Below are 14772 nucleotides of genomic sequence, written 5' to 3' on the forward strand. Positions count from 1 at the left end.
GTGGGGGTTACCTATGGAAATCACATAGGGCTATATTTTGTTAGGGCACCTTAAAAAAGCAAATGAAAGCTAAAAATGGCAGGGAGAGGATTGAGGAGAGTGGAAATAGGTAAAGAACTGTAGGGTTTCCTTGGCTACTGTTAATGGGAGAGCAGCCGGAAAGGTGAAGCTTTTCTAGGGCCACCTATACTTGGGTATAAAGAATAAATCTGTAGTACTCTTACATTCATTGTTGTCTGTATAGAAGTTCTTTGTCCTATATCTCATTTATTTTAAAACAACAATCATTTTAATCTGAGAAGGGAAGTTTTAAGTCTTTGTACTGAGCATTACTTACTTTAAAGTTACTTTGGAGTAGGTTAAAGAGCTTTACTTTCAGCTTCTGTCTCTGCTTCTGACATGCAGCAGTGAATCAAGATTGATGGTGACCTTCCATAGATGAAGTGGTCCTGGCTCAGTCTCTTTATATGTGTTTGAACAATATTTTACCTTTTCTTCAGGGCAGTGATGGTTGGTCCCTGTCATTGTAAAATGCTTAAAGGAGCAGAGTGGCTAACCAGAATGCTAAGCTGATTTATCAGTTAGTTGAACTGTTCTTTATTTTTGAGCATTTTTTTCCCTTCTAAATTATATCTACCTGGACATTAATTTTGCTTGATACATTATTATTTGTCCCTATTTCAAGAGTGGAAAACCTGTATTAATCATTGAAGATCCTGTAGCCTCTTTAAAGCAAAGTATTGTCTTACAGTTGTTGCTTCATGGTTTATTTTTATTAGAAGAAAAGGACTCCAATAGTCATAAATTTCCCGTAAAGTCCTAGTTTTGTGCATAAGATATTAGAATGTCAGATATTAGATTTTTTTATTCCAAGGGAAAGATACCTTTGAGCAGATTAAAATTACTAGTTAGGAACTTGTGTATATTTTGTTAAAAATAGTGAAGCTACATATCCTTTGTATGTGACACTTTTCATTTTCTCTGTATGTACATTCTCTTGACCTGTTGAATTTTTAGAGAAGTGAATACTTGATTTCCTCAGATTAGCTTTTATTTTAACAATGATAGGTAAACATCTCTGTTGTTTACAAAGAAACTATTAAATACAGAAGCTGTACTTCTAAGTTGATTAACATTTCCTTTCTTTTAGAGATGATATTTCCTCAGACATCTTTTTTAATAGATGACTTATATATGAGCAATTGAGTTTAATAACACCATTTGAATTGTAGATGGTTTTGAGGAATTCTTATTATCTAGCCCTTGTGTAAATTTGTTGTTAGTTTTGGTGGAATGATTTCCACAGTGTTCACATTTAGTGTTTGTAATATGTTTTCATTATTTTTTAGGCTTTTATGCCCAGCAGTAATCTGTCTAATATACTTTTTCTTCATTTGTTTTCCTAATTTACACTTAACCATTATTTTTAGCAACCTTCTTAGAGAAATATAAAAAGGATTTAATGGTGGGCTGACAGTAATTTTTGATATGTACAATTACAGGAGTGAGTTTTATAAATTAAAACAGTTAACATGTAGGGTCATTATTTATTATTTATAGAATTTCTAGAGTTTCCTATAATATTCTATTCAAAATATACTGAATCTCTCTTTGTGAACAGATTCTAGAAAAAGAAATGGTTTCCTGCATGTAGGTCTTTTTTTTTTTTTCCCCCTTTGCCTCTTTTCATGATATGCCTATACCGTCAAACATATATCTTAAAAGAATAAACTTTAAAAGGTGGGAGAGTAGTCCTGTACCTTGTACCCTTAAACTAACTACAGTGCCAGACTGGAAGAATTCACCTACAGTTGGTTCTGGCATCTGGCATAGTACAACTGAGGTCTCCCTCTGCCCTGTGAGGAACACTGTTTCCCAGCAAGGCAGTGGATCTAGCTCTAATGCAGAGTAGAAATCCGTGTATTTTTCAAGGACTAAGTCATAGATATTGATAGTTGGTGGCCAGTCCTATTTGTTGATTAGTATTTGCAGCACCACCTAGTGGATGCCGGATGGTCACCTTTCCATTAGAGTTTTATTTAAATGTATGTTTCTGTCAGGTTGTCAATTTAAAGTCTCATCTGAGGTAAGCATAGTATGGACTGAGGGTTCATTGTGACAACTAATAGGGAAATTAGAAAAGGCTCTTTATAGAATTCAACTGGTACCATTCTTCACCGTTTTTATTTCTGTCCTACTTCTTTTATGTAAATGTTTTTGAAAAAGGAAACATTTTTTATAGGTTCTTTCTGCTTACTCCATTCATGCCATTGAGTCCTACTAAGAAACCGTCCATGTCATGTTCTCTTTTACCATGGCATCAGAAATATTTTGTTGGATGCTATGGTAGTCACTTTGTGGTAGCTTTTTAATGTTTTGGAATACGTCTACATCATCCTTTCTTAAATCTTTTATTCTTTTTTAACTGAATATATAAGTCCATGTATCTGAAGTGGTTTATGCGTCAGATGGAAAAATAAATTGTTTTTTTCTTTTCCTGGGTTTTTTCTTAAGTGTAGTAAAAGGAGTAGGTATGTTATAAAAAGAGGTTGTTCTTTTTAAGAAAGGACATACTCCTTTTAGTCCATTTGTAAAAGTGAGCCAGAAATGCCATGCAAGGCTAGTTTTACACTTTTTATCTGGTTAGCAGGTAGGATGGGTACATGAAAAGTATCTTAGCCTTTTAAAGTCTTTTAAAGAAGTTATTTTTCTTATAGTTTTTGAAAGATCTTGTTCTCTCAACACTTACAGAGGAAAAATGAAAACTACTGTATATTATTTATTTGGAAGTTAATCTTTGTAGTTAATATGGTTGTTATTTCAAATGACTATTTTTGCATGAAGGATTTCATGATTGCATTATTCTGTTTTTGAATAGATGGTTGTGAAAACTTTTATGGATATGGACCAGGACTCTGAAGAAGAAAAGGAGCTATATTTAAACCTAGCTTTACATCTTGCTTCAGATTTTTTCCTCAAGCATCCTGACAAAGATGTTCGCTTACTGGTAGCCTGCTGCCTTGCTGATATTTTCAGGATTTATGCTCCTGAAGCTCCTTACACGTCCCCTGATAAACTAAAGGCAAGTACTGATTTAAAGAATTTTCAAGATTGACTGATATTTTCATTTATCTAACTAAAATGGGACTTAAAATATTTAGATGATTTCTTCAGATTCTTTGATACTGACTATAGCAATCTTTTGTTAAACAACATCTTCTTCCTCCTCTTCTTCTTCTCCAAAGAACTCCCCGACCCCTCATTTAGTACTTACTTTTCTAAAACAGTTTTTGATCTTTAGGATAAGAAGTAGATTAGTGCATATACTTTTTATTGTATGCTTTTAATATTATCATTAGTTCTATTTCAGTAGCACTTGGGGGGGGATACTTCCTTTTCCCTTTTGAACATCTATGCTGAAGCCTATATTCATTATTTAAAACATAGTATGTAGTATAAGCCTGAATTTATAGTATGAATCCTAATGTGTGTGTGTGATGTGAATTGTTTGGAAGAAAATACAGTGAACAAAATTTTAATGAAAAGGTAGAAAAGACACCTAGTACTTGGTTAAAGTAGTTGTAAGTAAAGCCATATATGATTGGAAAATCTTTAAAAGATGAAAAAAGGGGAATGGCATGATTAATCCAGCTGCTAGAAAGTGTGAAATAACTAGAGCTGTGCAAAGAGATACTGAATAAAATAGGTGAGAAAACTAGAAAAACCAGTAGTAATAAAAGATAATCGTGGGGGTTCCTGGGTGGCTTAGTTGGTTAAGTGGCTGCCTTTAGCTCAGTTCTTGATCCCTGGGTCCTAGGATCAAGACCAGAGTCCAGCTTCTCTCTCTCCCTCCTTTGCCCCTCCCCCTAGCTTGTGCTCTCTCTCCCTTTTTCTCTCTTCCGCTCAAATAAGTAAATAAATAAAATCTTTAAAAAGAAAAAAAATAATTGTGGAAATTGTGGGTTAGGGAATGAGTGTATAGGAAGATTATTACTGCCATTGTGGAGAAAATGATGGCAATTTAGGTTTATTTTATTTTAACAAGTATTATTGTTAATTATGTGTTAGGAACTGGGTTTACAGTGGTGAAAAATAGTCCTGATATGATTCCTGAATAATTGGGAGTGAGGAGCGTGCTCATTTGATCAAGTCTAACAGAATTCCAGTGTGGAATTTCCAAACTGGTTTGGGCATGGTTGTTTAATATTTTAATTGGTAAAAATCTCAGGACAGTGACAGTATTTGTCACTTGAAGGTAGAGTCGAAATGTAAAATTTGAGAATGGTCAGAGGTTTAAGTAGATAACATGAGCTGGTCTGTCAAGTGGTATACCCAGGTATGTATTTTCCTTTCTAATTATAAATCTCTAATTTGGAGATGGCCTGTGGTCTTCCTTACTAGTGTCTTGTCGGCATTCTTAGGAAGAGGAAGGTCTAATTTAAGAGTGCTGCTACAGGTTTCTTTTACCCCTTGTGTATTTCTCAGTTTGCATAATCAGTGATCTATCTCAGGGCCTTGGGGTAATAAAAAGTCCTCCCAAAAGAATACCTACACATCTGTTCTATTTATAACAGGACAGTTTATAAGAAGAATATTGAGTAGCTGCTATTAAATTAGTCTTTGGAATTATTCCAGAGCTGAAAAATTTACAGTATCTTCCTTTCTCTGGTCCAATTTTTTGGTCTTCTTTAAATGCCTCTTTTCTTTTTCACTATTGATAAGCATAAAGTTTTTATTTTTCTTTGTCTGCAGTAGCAATAATAGAAAATTGTGACACTTTGATGCTTATATTTCCACTGTAAGTATTGTTATCAGAAAACCCTTTTTATACACCTGGCTTCATGTGTAGGTCAGTGATTGTTGGAGAGGTTATAAATTGGAGAGGTTATAAATGGGTGAGTGTTGTCTTTCTATCTCCAGGTAGACGTTGTGGCACTTGGTTTTCTTTTAGTCACAGTAGGAGGATTTATTCACAAAAGATGTATTTTGTACAGTACTACTATCAAAGTGACCATTTTTGAAGGATGTACTTTTCATAATTTTTTTTGAAAAGCTAGTCATTAACTGCGTATTTTTTCCTTTTAAAAATATTCTTTATCATTTTGCTTACAAGGGAAACATTTTTCTTTTTGTTTATTTAATATTATTTATATTTATTGATTAGCATGATTGCTTTGCAGAATCAGCTTTTATAATTTTACCCTTTCCCCAAATTTTAAGAACATCCTCTCCATAAAACTTGCCTTAAAGGGACATTGAACCTATCTCTATCCAGGTACAAAAGGAGGATGTAGTAAAAAAAAAAAAAATCAAAAGCTGACAGATGGAGATAGATTGAGAAATGGTGGGAAAAAGCAAGTAATTATAATGATTAGGTAGCAAGCTTGAAAGTTAAGTTCTATGGGTCTTTTTAAAATTTCTGTTTCTGTAATCTATTATCTTTTCATTTGGTGATTTATTTTGGAATTTTAAGTTTCTTAAACTGTGTTTTTGCTGTATAATTGCCTATATAGTGCTGTTCTAGCAAACCTCATTAGCTGTCTGTCACATTATTAGTATTATCTTTGTTATCAGTATGTAATACTAATACTAATAACAATATAAAATATAACCTTCGTTATACTGATAATAGGATAAATTTTGGTTTACTAGTTTTTGGGTCTAGTTTTTTTTAACTTGCTTTAAGATGAAGTTTTTCATTCTCTAAGATGGTGGTAAATTATTTACTATTTTCCTGTGAAGGTTAATAAGATATTTAGTGTTTTCATATGATAAGGTTCTTTTAAAAAAAGTTCCAGCCATATATAGTCCTGTCTCCCCAGCCCTCTTCGGTTCTTTACAATTTATCTTGGTAGATACATGTGAGTGCTGAATTAGCTTTAGGAGTTAGTGGATATTTTCATTTAGGATCCATAATTTAACTAATACTTTGTCTCTCTTTTTTTGAAGGATATATTTATGTTTATAACAAGGCAGTTAAAGGGGCTGGAAGATACAAAGAGCCCACAGTTCAATAGGTATTTTTACTTACTTGAGGTAAGCAGTATATCTTGAGATTACATTTTAAATTGGTTTTTGTGCTTGTGTATTTTTACTAATTGAAGTGTTTACCTTTCTTTCTTTCTTTCTTTCTTTTTTTTTTTTTTGCTTATTTTTAGAACATTGCTTGGGTCAAGTCATATAACATATGCTTTGAGTTGGAAGATAGCAATGAAATTTTTACCCAGTTATACAGAACATTATTTTCAGTTATAAAGTAAGTTTATTTTACTAGGCATGTAACTTTTTTTAAAGTATAAAGCATTTAGAACTTACAGGTGAATATGCATCAACTGTGTGTTATGATGAATATTTGGCAGGCTGAGAGTTGTAGGAACTCTAACATTTTTATAGATGTTTTAAAAATGGATAGAACTAATCAATTTTGTATTGTAGGGTATATACAAGAGTGGCATAAGGCAATCTATAGCCAATATAAATATTTTTTGGATTATATTTTTATCTTTTAATTAAATATTACTGATCCTGATTCATATAAAACTTGAGTTTTTTGTGTATTCTTTAATATTATTTATTGGAATGAATTTCAGAGCAGTTTGAGTCTCTAAATTTAAGGTAAACTAAAGATAGCATTTGATTTAATTATTTTTGATTGTGAGACTGGTTAAAATTCGGGAAAAGTAATCCAGGAAATGTAGTTTAAAAATATATTTTTGATACCACTGTAAGATATGGGAGAGAGGAAAACTTTAAATGAATATACGGAATTTGATTTAATTAATATTTTAATATCATGTTTTATAAAGTGTAGCATTTGTCAACACCATGTTATGAGTAAATCCTATACCCTTTAAATAAAATAATCTATTTTGAATTTCAGCAATGGTCACAATCAGAAAGTTCATATGCACATGGTAGATCTCATGAGTTCTATTATTTGTGAAGGTGATACAGTATCTCAGGAGCTTTTGGATACAGTTTTGGTAAATCTGGTACCTGCCCATAAGGTAAGTAGAGTATATACTGAAATATGTCTAAAGCCCATTAATTTAAGGGCAAGAGCTTGTGCTTATGTCCTAAATGTAATTTTTCCTGCTTTAGCCTTAGTTTCGGAGACTTTATTTTAATTGATTAATATTAAGATTAGTCATGTTTAATAAAACATGGTGCACTTATAGTTACTATTGAAATTAAATAGATATAGTTTATGTGGTAAAATATCTGTAATAACTCAGTTTTGCATAGGAAATGTTTCAGGAGTGATAGTTACTTAGATGCTATCACGTAACTTTGTATGTCAGGAGGCGCTGAAACCAGTTAGAGCCTTAAGTGAAAGACAACAGTAGTGTAGATGGAGAAGAGGGGTGAAGTTAAAAGGGAAGTCTTTACCAATTTTTAGAAAGAATATGTTGATGACAGTGTTTCTTCCCTGGGTGATGTTAATCAAAATGTATGTTTGTGTGTCATGTTCTTTGAACATGATTAATTCTTCAGTATACAGCTGGAAATAATGATTCTGTGAAATAGAGAAAAGAGAGAGGTTAAAGAGAGGGAATAAATAGTCACCAGTATAAAGATCTGCAAACTGAAGACCTTTTTGGCAAAGTATAATCTGAATTTTTTAGGTATATGACATTCATACAAATAGTGCTTCAATGCAAATGACCTCATAATTTACATTTCCAAATTCTTAAAGAAAATAGTCCATCAGTGCTGAAAATCAGACATTACAAATAGACTTAAAAATTCAGATACTATATAGATAAAGATAATGAATACCCTTAAAAGGATTTAAGATAACAAATGCGTAAAGGGATCAAAGACATAAATAAATTAAAAACATGATATCTAGATTTTTGAAAGGAGAAGTTTAGGAAAAAGGTAGAAATGAGAAATGGTCATTGAAGTTAAGATCTCTATAGGATTATAAAAGATACTTAGAGAACTGGGAGATAGATCAGAGGAAATTGCATAGATAAAATAAGATAAAGGAAACATAAAAGATATTGAGACATGAAAAATAGAATGAGAAGGACCAGTATATTTAGTAGTGATTGCAGAACACAAAGTAGAAAGTGGAGAAGAAATGTTTAAATAGGAATTTGCTTAATATGTTCCAGAACTGTTGAAACAGCATGACTTTATGGGTTAAGTAGAAAAAGTGTCATGAGAGGAATAAATAAAAAAAATTCCAATCCAGGAACATCCTGGAGAAATAGAATGCCAAACCAGAGATAATCTGTGAAGCTCATAAAAAAGGCATAGCTCTCATGAAGGATTAATTATTAAACTGATTGCTCACTTTTCAGTAGCAAGGATAGATATGCCAGAAGATAATGGAACTATACTTCCAAAGTGCTAAGAAAAAATAATTGTGCATTTGTGTGTATATGTGTGTGCAGTTGTATATCCAATTTGAGTGAAATAAATACATTAAATATTCACTTGTCAAGATTCTTCCTGAAAGAACTAGTATGTGAGTGCTGTAGAATGATGGAAATTGAATTAATAGAAGCAAGAAGGAAGAAATAATGGTGAACAAAGAAATGCTTTAAATAAGAACTTACCTATAAAAAAATACTAGCAATAATAATTATAATGATTAATTAAAGAGATTAACAAATGACCCAGAACTACTGGATACAAAGAACATAGAAGATTCAGTGGCTTAATGGAGTTAATGAGTGATTTAATTTGGGTGGTGATCAGGAGTATAGAGCTATTGATTAACTTCTAACTTGAAATGAAGTATTCGTATTACAATGTTCAGGATTACAGTAAAAGGAAGAATTACAATAAATGTAAATGGTCTAAATTTACAATTTAAAACAGATTGTCAGATTTTTTGAAAATAATCCAGCTGTTCAATAAGAAATAAGAACAAAATACAGTCACAAAAAGGTTGAGAGCTTTTAAAAGGATTGAAAGGGGTGCCTGGGTGGCTCAGATGGCTAAATGTCTGCTTTGGGCTTGGGTCCTGATCTCTGGGTCCTGGGACTCAAACCTGCTTCTCCCCCTGCCTCTGCCTCTTCCCCTGCTCATGCTCTCCCTCTGTATCTTTCGGTCTCAAATGAACAAGTAAAATCTTAAAAAAAAAAAAAAAGGATGGAAAAAAGACTTGCCAGGAATGTATTAACTGAAAGAAAACTGAAGCAGCTTGTACTATGGTTAGATGTAATAGTCTTTAATGGGTTAAGAAGGAGTTTGTAGAAGGATAAAAGGTTTAGTTCTCAGGAAGATTTTAAAACTTGTACATACATAGGCTGAAAATAGATATAACACTTTTCTCAGTGATTATAAATTAAGTAGATCAGTAGATTATAAGAATATTGAGGATTTGAAGCAAAAACAAATTTATAGCAACCATAATTTGTCAAAAGAATCATAGTGGGAATTATAAAATATTTAGAAATGATAATTAAAATGATAACATATTAAAACTTCTGGGATACAACTTAAAATGTTTTATAAGTCTAATTTTATTAGCTAAGTGTCCAATTCAAGAAGTTATAAAAATATCAGAATATACAGAGTATGTAAGGAAGAAAAGAATGAAATACAGAAGTCAGTGAAATAGACCTTTGCCTCAGGTCTTGATCCTGAAGTACTGGGATTGAGTCCCACATTGGGGGGGGGGGGCGCTGCTCAGCAGGGAGTCTGCTTCTTGGCCCCTCTCCTGGTTCATGCTTTCTTTCTCTGTCTCTCTCTCTCACACTCTCTCAAATAAATACAATTTTTAAAAGAAAAAAAATACAGTGACATTTCACAAAATCTCAAAGCTGGCAATTTGAAAAATCTATTAAGCAAATCCTTGGCAAGTTGAATCAGAAAAAAGGAGATGGGATCAATATACAGTTTTAGAATGAAATGGGAACAGCAGACGTTAAAAAAATAAAAAGATAATTCCATGAAGAGTATTTTATGGTAACATACTTGGAATTAGATAAAAGAAATTCCTAGAAACTATAACCTGCCAAACTTGTCTCAAGAGAAGATCTTGAATAACCTTTAACCAGCAAAAGAAATCTAATTGGTCTTAAATACTGTATCCATAAAATGAACAAAATCCCTTCCTCCTAAACAACAGTAGCAACCATAATGAAAGCAACAGCAGCAGAATACAAACTTACCACAGAAGACTGAGTCAGGAGATACCTTCTAATCATTTGGGTAGCATTACAATCTTAATATCAAGCAAACTTTTCCAAATTATAGAAAAGGAAGAAATGTTCCACAATTCGCCTTATGAGTAGAATGTAGGGAAACTAGACAAAACCAAGCAAGTAAGAAGAATCATAGACTAATTTAAATGTAACTTTAATTCATTCACATAAATTCAACATAAAATAGTAGCATTTGGAATGGCATAAACAAGTATTGCTAATGAGCAAATTAGTTTTATTTTAGGAATATATGATAGATTAACATTAGAAAATGTTAACAATAGACTAAGATATTTGTGTAAATGAATGGATCAAAGGAAAAAGTATCAATAGATGTAGAAGGGCATGTGATAAAATTCAGTATGAATTACGATAAAACCTCTTGGCAGATTTGAAATAGAAAGACACTTCCATAGAGTGATAAGGACATGTATGATACTGTACTTAATGGTGAAATGCTGAAGCATATTTTTTTGAAGTTTAGTAACACGTCTCCGGAAAAGGCAACACTGCCATTTCTAATCAGCATTAATTAATGTCTTAAGTTAGTGAAATAAAATGAGATAAATAGGGTAAAAGGATCAGAAAGAAGAAATAAACTGAAATTGTTTGCTGATAATATGTAGAAAACACAAAGCCATATACAGATAAGTTTCTAGAACAAAGAAAATTCTACAAGGTTGCTAGATATAAGTTCAATGTATATGAAAAGCCATTGGTATAATTTAATACATTTGTAGCTTTAACAAAAGACTTGAGCTGCTTAGAAATTTCACAAAAATGTGCAACTTTATGTTAAATCATTATAGTTGACTAAAAAGTATAAGGACTTAACTTAGCTCCATGATTTGTTATATTTATGGGATAGGAAGCTCAGTATTATAATGATGCCAGATTTCTGCATAGGAATGGATAATCCAATCAAAGAAAGTTTGAAAGTGTGTGGGTGATTTGACAAACTGATTTTAAATTCACATTGAAGAGCAAATGGCCAATAATAGCTAACCATTCTTGAAGAGGAATAGAAGGTGGAGACTTAATCTACCTCCTGGTATTAAGACACTGTTTCCATATATCCCTTTGACTATAATCAGGCAGTAATAGACAAAGGGACATAATGGAAGTAATGGAGAATTTACAAGTGGCTTTTTAGTTATATAGAAACTTGAGAGTGTGGATATTATAGGTCACTGGAGGGAATAATAGATTATTACTGGTTTTAGGACAAATAACTATATGGAAAATAATACTATTTTATATCACACATAAAAATAAATTACAGGGAGAATAAAGATCTAAATCTGAAAAACAAATCTTTAAATTTTTATTTGAAAATATAAAGCAACATCTAAATTTCATTGTGGAGGAGAATTTCTTAAAGATACAGTGAGCACAAGCCAAATAAGAAAATACTGAAATATTCGGTGACATTAAGTCAAGAAACTTCTCGTCTCTAAGATACTATAAACAATGTGGAAAAAACAAATGTAGACTAAGATATGTTTTACACAAAATTGACAAAGGTTTAGTGTGTAGAATTTATAGAAAAACTCTACAAATAGATAAGAACAAAAAAGCCCATGTGAAAAATGGCAGAGGTGGAATTTACAGAAAATTATTTCTTATATGCACAAGGGAACATGTATAAGACATATGATTTAATGTCTATGAACAGGAGAATGAGTAAATAAGCTATAGTATATTATAAAATACTGAACAGCAATTAGAAATGAAGTAATTCAATGGAAGCATCAATGCAGGGAAAACTAAAAATATGCTAAATGTGAGTTTCAGGATATTTACAGTGCACCTGTTTTCTGTAATGTTCTTAAATCATAATGGCAATTCTCCTTTAGATCTTTGGTCTTGATTGTTTTTGTCATTATCAGAATCTCTTAGAAACATTTTTTCTTAAGATATTTTTTCTTGTACCTTTTTTCTTTTCATATTTTACTGTTTCTTATGTTTCTTGTTGTATCATTGACCTTATCTATGCTCTGAGATGTGCTTGAGTAAATCTCCTGTCCCATAGTTGCCCCAAACTCTTGTCTTTCCCCACCTGTCAGCCCCCGATTCTTGTTCACATTAGAATCCAGTTCATTCTCTTAGGATATTTTGGTTCTTCTGGACCTGGGTAAAACAACCTGTATTTGTACTCAGCTGAACTGATTTGACTTCGGGACTAGGTTTAGAATCACTGTCTCCTCTTCTATCTAACAAACATTTATTGGTCTTTTCTGTATGGTTTACCTTATGTTGTGATTGAGATAGGAAGACAATGTAATTATCCTTTCTTGGAAGGGATCTTATCATCTAGGAAGACCAGTTAGTCTTTTTTTTAATTAATTATTTTTATTAACATATAATGTATTATTTGCCCCAGGGGTGCAGGTCTGTGAATCATCAGGCTAACACACTTCACAGTCTTAAAAGAAGAAAAGTGGCTTTCCTTTCTCTTTTATTCTGCGTTTTGGTTTTCCCATTCATTTACTCAGGAGTACCTTTTGGAATACAGGTAATATTTTGTTTTTCATGGTTAGAGATGTCTAATAGATATTGTTTATGTTTTTCAGAATTTAAACAAGCAAGCATATGATTTGGCAAAGGCTTTACTGAAGAGGACAGCTCAAGCTATTGAACCATATATTACCAATGTAAGTCTTTCTTGTAGTTGATTGTCAGAGGATTAACCAACATTTTAAAGATAGCTAGAAGCAAAATTTTTGCAGGTAGTACATACTTTGAAATTTTGTGTTGTTTTAATCATTAAATGATATATTTTCTTTCTCCTTATTTAAAATTATTCTTGTTTATTATTATATGGAAGGTTACCTAGCATCTTGTTTGTTCATTCATTTGCTTCTTTGAAATTGCCTAAGAATTAAAATAACTTTTATTTTGATTAGCAAGATATACAGCTTGTTTCTAATGTTCCAAATAGAGCTTCTCATTATTCAGGGAAGTTACAGCTTTTTGGAGATTAAATTGGTTTATACAAGAAATAGATATGAACTAATATCAGGACTTTAAAGTTGAAGGCAAGTATGAATGGCAGCAATTTGGTGACAGTTGTCTGTCTTGCTATCATGTACATCAACCTTTTCTGAAAAAGGGAAGGAACTGAGATGAAATGAGCTCTTCCAATATCATCCCAAATCTGCTTATTTACAATTGACTATCTTTTAGCTATTTTCGGAAGAAATATATTTTAGTTGATAGGTTCAATGATAAAAGCTTAAGTTTTATTTTCTCTCTATAGTTCTGTTGAGTTGCACAACTCTAGAGGGCACCATTCATATGGAAAATATTCACATGAATGACGCCTTATGTGACACTTCTCTCTACTTTCCACTTTCACCCACCTTCAGATATGTAAAGGATGTAAATCTGTCTCTTGGAAAAAAGTGAGAAACAAAGTCATTTATAATCACTTACATATTTGCCTGAAGTTTATTGAAGGATCATATTTCCTGTAGTATATAAAAAATGAAATCCGTATATAAAATACATCGTGAAAAGATGTGCTTTGGAAAAGTAACAAACTTTATAGAACAGCATCTTGGTTAATCTTAGTTTTTGTTTCTGGCTTATGGCCTTAAATAATTCAAAACACATGATGATTTGATAAAATGTATTTGATTTGTAAGAAAATTGTTTTGGAGGGTGAACTTTGAGAACCTGGACAAATTGTGTAATCTATCTTAATACTCCAAATTGGCAGGGAATTCTAAATAATGATTTCTGCTAGTTTTGTGAATCTTGGATATCAGCCAGAATAAATTGGTTGGACTGAGTGGGTTGAGTTTTTCCATTATTGACTTGATGGCTTTTGAATTGTGTAGACCCAGTCTTAAGCATTTTGTGTGTGATTAATTAGCCTTCCCCTTTCATTTGCTTCAAGAGCACCTGAATGACTATCTCCATGGCCTTTTAGGTGAGCTCCTCCTGGTGGTCACTTATTTAAATTGGTATTGCCAAGCCAGATGTTTTTTTAGGGGAACAATTAAATATTTTTTACTTTTTTCTGGTAAAACAAAACGGAACAAAAACAAATAACACTATACCATGTTAATATTTCTAGAATTGGGGAAATAAATATTTTATTGGTAATAAAAAAAAGTAAGGTCCATGATGGAATGATGGTATTTGTTGGAGCTAGGTGATTATGTTCATTATACTATTCTCTCTGCATATGTTTATGTTTGAAAATACTTATTATTAGAGCTAAAAGAAACAGGACCAGAGAAATACTTTTAGGAATCTCAGGTGTTTACAGTTCCCGGTCACAAATATCTTATGTTAATTGCTTGTTCTTAGTTCTCGCCTGCAGAGGTAGAACTGCCCTCTCCATACTTTCTTGTGGTATCTTTATCAGAAGCCGAGGGGTGAGAGGCACAGTATCAGAAGGTCCAAGCACACTTCCAGCTGTATTTTATTACCCATACTTTGTCCATTGTTTAATCTCTTCTTGTTCCTTGCTTTATTTGATGGTTAGCTAAGACATCATTAAGAATTGCTTTCTTTCACCCTCTAGTACCCTTATACTTTATTTTTCTACCTCAAACTTTGACCTAGTGAACTTGTCTTGTAAGATGAAATGAATTACGGT

At 32.1% G+C, this 14772-nt stretch overlaps 1 protein-coding gene across 7 annotated transcripts in view; it reads left to right on the plus strand.

The window, feature by feature from the left end:
* Positions 1–14772, plus strand: part of PDS5B (PDS5 cohesin associated factor B) — a 204461-nt gene that overhangs the window by 78619 nt on the left and 111070 nt on the right. For all 7 annotated transcript variants that reach the window (XM_059378326.1, XM_059378327.1, XM_059378330.1 and 4 more), the window contains exons 3-7: positions 2879–3082; positions 5950–6036; positions 6159–6256; positions 6881–7007; positions 12737–12817. In XM_059378326.1, coding sequence (XP_059234309.1) covers positions 2879–3082; positions 5950–6036; positions 6159–6256; positions 6881–7007; positions 12737–12817 — 597 coding nt within the window. The remainder of the gene's footprint in view (positions 1–2878; positions 3083–5949; positions 6037–6158; positions 6257–6880; positions 7008–12736; positions 12818–14772) is intronic.

The sequence above is a fragment of the Mustela nigripes genome, chromosome 15, assembly GCF_022355385.1.
Source record: "Mustela nigripes isolate SB6536 chromosome 15, MUSNIG.SB6536, whole genome shotgun sequence".
Taxonomy (NCBI): Eukaryota; Metazoa; Chordata; class Mammalia; order Carnivora; family Mustelidae; genus Mustela; species Mustela nigripes.